General features: G+C 34.4%; 3 protein-coding genes across 3 annotated transcripts; 2 read left to right on the top strand and 1 right to left on the bottom strand.

Annotated features, from left to right (window-relative positions):
- The first annotated feature begins 1057 nt into the window (after positions 1 to 1057).
- LOC107862816 (ornithine decarboxylase-like) lies at positions 1058 to 2377 on the top strand. Its single transcript, XM_016708479.2, has one exon. The coding sequence runs from the start codon at positions 1058 to 1060 to the stop codon at positions 1517 to 1519; it is 462 nt and encodes a 153-aa protein (XP_016563965.2). The 3' UTR covers positions 1520 to 2377.
- Positions 1751 to 2377, top strand: LOC124897114 (ornithine decarboxylase-like). Its single transcript, XM_047409591.1, has one exon. The coding sequence runs from the start codon at positions 1751 to 1753 to the stop codon at positions 2264 to 2266; it is 516 nt and encodes a 171-aa protein (XP_047265547.1). The 3' UTR covers positions 2267 to 2377.
- Positions 2378 to 2493: 116 nt separating this feature from the next.
- LOC107864941 lies at positions 2494 to 3972 on the bottom strand. The gene is made up of 2 exons (XM_047408701.1): positions 3352 to 3972; positions 2494 to 3087 (listed from the first exon to the last, which is right to left on the bottom strand). Exons 1-2 carry the CDS (start codon positions 3970 to 3972, stop codon positions 2494 to 2496), a joined length of 1215 nt encoding a protein of 404 aa, XP_047264657.1.
- Between the last annotated feature and the right edge of the window lie 2627 nt (positions 3973 to 6599).

The following is a 6599-nucleotide window of genomic DNA, read 5'->3' as shown; positions in this document are numbered from 1 at the left end:
GTTTCATCTTCAATTTTCCTCTTCAAGTATTAAGTAAAATCTATTCATGTAAGTGCAAGTAGCACATTGGCAGAAAGGCAAGGTATTGACTGGGAGCTTCTCAAGTCAAACCAATGCATAAACACAACAGAATATCAGTGAACCATTTCACAACTTCAAAGAATATTTTCAAGGCGACCAAATATTCAAAAAGATTGAAACATCAGCCCTCACCAGAATATCAGTGAACCATCATGCCAATTACTGCTTCTGAGTCGGATTAGACACGATCTAGCCAATCAATTAGGAAATTAGATAAAATCGATGAAGAAATTTCAGACAGATTCAATAATTTACTCTTTGTGTAATCAAAACAAAAGGTAAAGAGAAATTGAAGAAAACTAAACATCTTGTATATAAAATTTTTTATTTCCTTCAGTAAAGCATTGTAGAAGATGAGAAAGCAGAGATAAAGAAATTCTTTTACCTGAAGCTTGAGACTGAAAAACAATAAATATGCAGAGAAGATACTTAAGATGCAATCTCTCCCGTTTGTTAGTTCAAAAATATTGAAGGAGAATATGCGGTAGAAAGATTCAGAAAGATAACGACGTTGATGGGAGGAAAGAAAAATAGGGTAAGGTTAAAAGTCTTTTTTAATTTTATATTATTTTTACAAAAAATAAAAATATATGTGCTGTCAAAGGTAAAAAATAGCTGATGGTGTAAAAAAAAGGTGCACCTAAACTCAATAATAATTGTTTTTCACCATAAATTTCAAAAGTTAAATGATGCCACGTCAAATGGAAGGTGAGCAGTTCTTATCTTCTAAAATGACAAAAAGTGGTCACATAAAACGTGGAGGGGCTCGAGCACGAGATGTTCCTACAATTTCGTAATTTTAAGTGATAGTCTTACACTGTGTGAACTATATTTGCAATATATGTCCATTCTATAACTATATAAAGAAGATCCATATGTGCATAGAAACAGCAAAAAGAAGAAAAAAAAACAGTACTATTCTAGCTTTCTTCTAGTGCTATTAATCATATTATTAATACTACTACATTTCTTGATCATGTTGTTGTCTACAGCTCTTGGTAAGACTAAGAGCCATGTGCACCAAATACCAAAAGATGGGATGACGAAATTTATCCGTTCAATCGCAGAGGAGAAACATGAAGCTGGCCAACCATTTTATGTACTTGATTTGGCCACAATTGAGAGGCTTATGGACAAATGGAACCATTCTTTTCCAAATGTTAAGCCTCACTATGCTGTCAAGTGCAACGCTGAACCTGCACTTCTTACCAAACTAGCCAAGTTAGGTGCTAATTTTGACTGTGCTAGTCTACAGGAGATTGACACTCTGTTAAGTCTCGGAATTAGCCCAAACCGAATCATATTTGCTAACCCGTGCAAGGCTATTTCACACATCAAGCATGCAGCCGCTGTAGAGGTTAATCTTGCAACCTTTGATTCTGAGCTCGAAGTTGATAAGATCAAGAAATGGCACCCACACTGCCGTTTGTTGCTCTGAATCAAAGCCCCAAGTGATATTGGCGCCTTGCGCCCACTAGGGAAAAAATTCGGAGTGTTGCCCCGAGAAATTGAACCCCTCCTGCATTACGCTTGTAATGTGGCTGGCCTAAAAGTTGTAGGCGTTTCATTTCACGTGGGATCTATAGCACAAGATCCCACCATTTACCGCGAGGCTATCGCCAATGCTAGGGCAGCGTTTGATGTAGCTGATTATCTTGGAATTCCTAAAATGCAGATTCTAAACATTGGTGGGGGATTTCGATCATCAACTCCACTGTTCGAGGAAATAGCTGATGTGGTAAATGAAGCAGTCAAAGATTACTTCCCCGACCCTAATTTAACTATGATTGCAGAGCCAGGGCGATTCTTTCCTGAAACGGCTTTTACGTTAGTCACACATGTGATTGGCAAAAGAGTTAGAGGTGAGAAAATAGAGTATTGGATTGACGAAGGGATTTATGGATCCTTTAGACCAACACTTTACAACAGTTGCTTTGTGGGTATCAAGCCACTTTCACGGCAGAAATCAAAAGAATCTAGTCAAATATATGAATCGACAATCTATGGACCAAGTTGTGACTCCCTTGATGCAGTGGCTGTTGGCATAAAGTTGGTGGAGCTTCAGATGGGCGATTTGATAGTGTTTTATAACATGGGTGCATATTCAAAATGTGCAGGAACCATGTTTAATGGATTTGATATGTTATCCGTACCTACCTATCTTGTCCACACAAATTCTAGCTAAAACTTAGGATAGTCCGGTGAATTAAAGCTTTCGCGTATTCAGAGGCGGATCTAGGATCCTGACTCTCTGGGTGCCAAACAAACTTATCAATTAAATTAATCAGATTATTCATTTTTCAATCTATAAAACAATTAACCAACCAATTAATAAAAAAGAACAATAGTAAAATGACAAAACTTAATCTTTCAATAATATTACTAATATCATAATATAATATCCATAATTCATTACAATTGTCCACGACGAGTTTTCATATTCTGAAAACGATCAACGATGACATCATTACTTACATTTGCAAATAAATCATGCTCTATATAACATACTAAACAATCATTTAAATATTGATCACCAATACTATTTCGCACTTCATTTTTTATGTGCTTCATGGAAGAGAATGCTCTTTCCACAGTTGTCGTAGCAACGGATAAAATTAGAGCCAACTTCACAAGTAAATAAACAAGTGAATAAGTCTCCACGAGATTTGCCTCAACTAATGTCTTTGCTAAGTCACGAATTTCTTGCAATTTGGAGAATTTGAAATTACCACCTCGCATATGAATTATGAAAGTATCAAGTTGGTAACTCAAATCTCGAAGCTTTCCATCATCAAACTTATTTGGATAACACTTCGCTAAAGTCATGTTTCTATCTTTGTCAAAGTTAGAGAAAGAGCTGACAGGATTCAAGCTACCCATCCCAAGAAGCAAATCACTACTCACTCCATCAAAGCGATCATTAAGCTCTTGAAGTTGCACATAAATGACAGCACAAAAGATTTCAACACGCAAATGGTCCGAATAACAAACATCCAAACACTTACGCTTTGATTTCCAGGAAAATAAGGCTCATCTAATTTGGGAATTAAGATACCATGTGAATCACAAAATGAAGAAACATCATCCAACAAAGATTCCCACCCACTTTCTCTCATATCTTGCAATCTTTTCTTTGAGATACTAAGAAACTTCACGGCATTAACAATAGCTTGATCTTTTTTTTTTTTGTAAAATCTTGCTCAACTCATTTGACATGGCCAACACTTTCAACATCAAGTGAAGCATAAAAACAAATTTGCATGTTTTGACCTTTGTCAAAAGATATTCCGCTTGATTTCTATCACTTGAGGTAGAACCTTCAATTTCAATCACTTCAAGCACATGAACAATAGATGAGAAAATAACAAGAAAATTATCCAATGTTTTGAAATGTGATACCCAACGAGTATCACCCGATCTTTGAAGCCCACATTTTTGATGTAATCCTTGTCCGGTATGAGCTTCACCGGACTCAAGTAATTGCTTCAAATTTTCAGCTTGGTGATGACGAAGTAAATCTCTATGCTTAAAAGATCCTCCAACAACATTCAACACATTAGTAACATGATAAAAAAAGTCTTCAACTTTCAAATGTTGTTTAGCAATAGCAACAAGTGTTAGTTGCAATTGATGTGCAAAACAATGAATATAATATGCCAAAGGACTATCTTTCATAATTAAAGTTTTGAGATCATTTATCTCTCCTTTCATATTACTAGCTCCATCATAACCTTGTCCATGTATTTTGAATGGACTTAGTGAGTGATCGAAAAGTAAAGAATAAATTTCTTTCTTCAATGAGCATGCCGATGTATCACTAACATGGACTAGGCCGATAAATCGTTCTACAACTTCACCATTCTTATCAACATACCTCAAAACAAGAGCCATTTGTTCTTTATGTGAGATGTCTTTGGATTCATCAAATAATATCCCAAAGTAATCTCCTTTCAAGTCCTCAATTATAACTTTCAATGTTTTTTCGCACAAGCATTGACAATATCTTTTTGAATCATAGGACAAGTCAAAGTATCATTTTGTGGAGCTTTCTCTAATATCACTTTTCTCACATTCGGATGTTTATCTCAATGCCACCGCAAAAATCCTAAAAGTAGCCTTGATTAGTTGATGCTTCACTTTCGTCATGACCTCAAAAAGGCAATTCATGATACAAAAGAAGTCTTGCCACATCAATTGAAGCTTCCAAACGAATTCGGTACTCACTTTTTGCCTTTTGAGAATGTTTGTCAAGAACAACTTGAATTGATTGACGCTGATTTGACAAATCTAGCATCTTATTGTAACATTTTTGGTGAACACTATTAACTTTACCGACATGTAAACGAAATCTTTTAAGAGCCTTATTCCAACCCGTAAAACCCTTTGATGCATAAAAATCACCCGTAGTTTTATGAACAAATTCATTTTTGAACAAATGACAACAAAGACAATATGCGACATCTTTCTCTACACTATACTTCAACCAAATCGAATGTGAACCTTTGAACCAACTTGAAGCAAATTGACGCATTTTACCTCCTATTTCACTTGAAGGATATGGTTTCAAGACAGGTTGACAAGGCCCCTTTTCAATATAATATTTCCTCACTTCATCTCGTATTCGAGGATCATAATCAGAAATAGGTCTTCTTTCTCCCGGATCGGCTTTAAGTGAACCCAAATCGAGGTCAGTTATAAGACAAGAACGATTGATAGTGACATTACTAGAACTAGATTGGGAATAATTAACCTTCTTGAAAAAATTCTCTATCTCAATTCACAAAATTAGATCACTTTCACCTAAATCAAGATAATTTCAAATTTGAATTTCTAGGCTCAAGAAAGAGAAAGAAAATAATTTTTCAAATAATTTACAAAGAAAGCAAGCAACAAGCAGAGAGAGAGAGCAAGCAACAACAACAGCAAACTTCAAGAACAAGAGTTAGAGAGTCGATGTTTTGATTTGGTCCTTTGGAAATAGGATTTTTGTCTTAATTTTAATGAGATATATTTGATTATATCTTTTAAACAATTAAATAAAAAAAAATTAAAAAATAAGATTAATTTTATAAAAAAGTCAACTGGTAATAAACTAATCCGTTTGTTCCCTGTTTTAATTAAACTTATACACTTGGTTGTTGCCAAGTCTGGTTGTTGCCTTGTTTTAATGAAAAATTATTAACAAAAATGATTTTAAAAAACAAATGTTGCTATCCAGGATCAAACATTTGACCTTGGGGCTACAAAAGCAACAGTTTGCCACCTGTACTAGGCAGTGCTCTATTATTATGGGTGCCATATTTAATACTTAACTATATCTATATATATATGCAACTATATATATAGAGTTTCCGTCGAAGCTTGCGGGTGGCGTGCCACCCCACGGACCTTAATAGATTCGCCCCTGCACGTATTTGAAGGGTAGGACAGTTCTAGATAAAACTATATGTCAAAACAATGCAAGAAGCTAGCTCTCCTTGTAATATTCTTCTCTGCAAGGGCATGCCATGGATGAAGAATAATGCATCTGTCCCCATTTAATAGTACCTATTCTATATTGCCTTGTTTGTTTTTGCCTCAAGGGTCCATCGTACGTGATTAAATTAATAGTGATCTTTCGGTACATTTGATTGGCATTTTCCGGAGACAAAGGACATATCATGTTATTCCATATTTGTCGTCCACATTAAAACTAGATATTTTATAATATTTATCATTTTAGAAAATCAATTTTTTAACTAACTTGAAAACATGATTTTTTAGGAAGTAATAGAATTAATGCATCTTCAATCGTCTTAATCAAATTCGAGTTCATATCGAAAGGTCCACACCAGAAGAGAAAGACGCTCTCTAACAAAAGTGACTCTGTGTCTAAATAAATTCAAATTCAAAAATTCAAATTATACCAAATTGATTTAATGATCAATACGTCTTGATATATCAACATTTTGCAATCATAAATTAAATAGACATAAATTAAAATTAACAAAAAAAAAAGTGCATAAATTAAAACCAACATCCCAAGAGCTTGTAATTCATACGATTTTAATGCTAACACATATTTAACAGAAACCAAAGCATAATGCCTAACAACTGTAACTTATCTTGTTGACAACATCTAGCAACCACTACTTTTTAATTCAAGTGAGATTGAAAAATTTAACCAAAAGAGAAGTTATTCCCATACATTTAACCACCACTTCATTTGAGAAAGCATTTGATTGGAGTTTCATGAGAATTTTTTCTTAATTTCTTGTTCACAATTACAGATGTGGAGGTGGAGTAGAAAATACGTGTTGAGCATTAAATGATGTGGCAAGTGTATGAGACGGCTTCTCCTTAGTTAGAGATTTTGGTTTCAAATTGTGAGTATGAAAAAAATCATTGATAGAGAGCGTTTCCTCCGATTGAGCCCTACACAACACGAATTCAAATTAATCGAATTTCAATGTAGGTTTTGTACACTGAATGAAAAAACAAAAACTAAAATACATGTTTGCTCGGTAAAATTTACTAAA

Source organism: Capsicum annuum, chromosome 3 (assembly GCF_002878395.1).
Source record: "Capsicum annuum cultivar UCD-10X-F1 chromosome 3, UCD10Xv1.1, whole genome shotgun sequence".
Taxonomy (NCBI): domain Eukaryota; kingdom Viridiplantae; phylum Streptophyta; class Magnoliopsida; order Solanales; family Solanaceae; genus Capsicum; species Capsicum annuum.
The sequence above is the reverse complement of the archived record's forward strand: the minus strand, read 5'-3'. Positions and strand labels throughout refer to the sequence as shown.

Excerpts from the sequence above, each read along its gene's own strand:
- LOC107862816 (XM_016708479.2), top strand. The coding sequence starts at position 1,058 with ATGTTGTTGTCTACAGCTCTTGGTAAGACTAAGAGCCATGTGCACCAA.
- LOC107864941 (XM_047408701.1), bottom strand. The coding sequence starts at position 3,972 with ATGGCTCTTGTTTTGAGGTATGTTGATAAGAATGGTGAAGTTGTAGAA. Across the intron at positions 3,088-3,351 it reads CGGAATATCTTTTGACAAAG|CGTAAGTGTTTGGATGTTTG; the intron begins GTCAAAACATGC and ends TGGAAATCAAAG.
- LOC124897114 (XM_047409591.1), top strand. The coding sequence starts at position 1,751 with ATGCAGATTCTAAACATTGGTGGGGGATTTCGATCATCAACTCCACTG.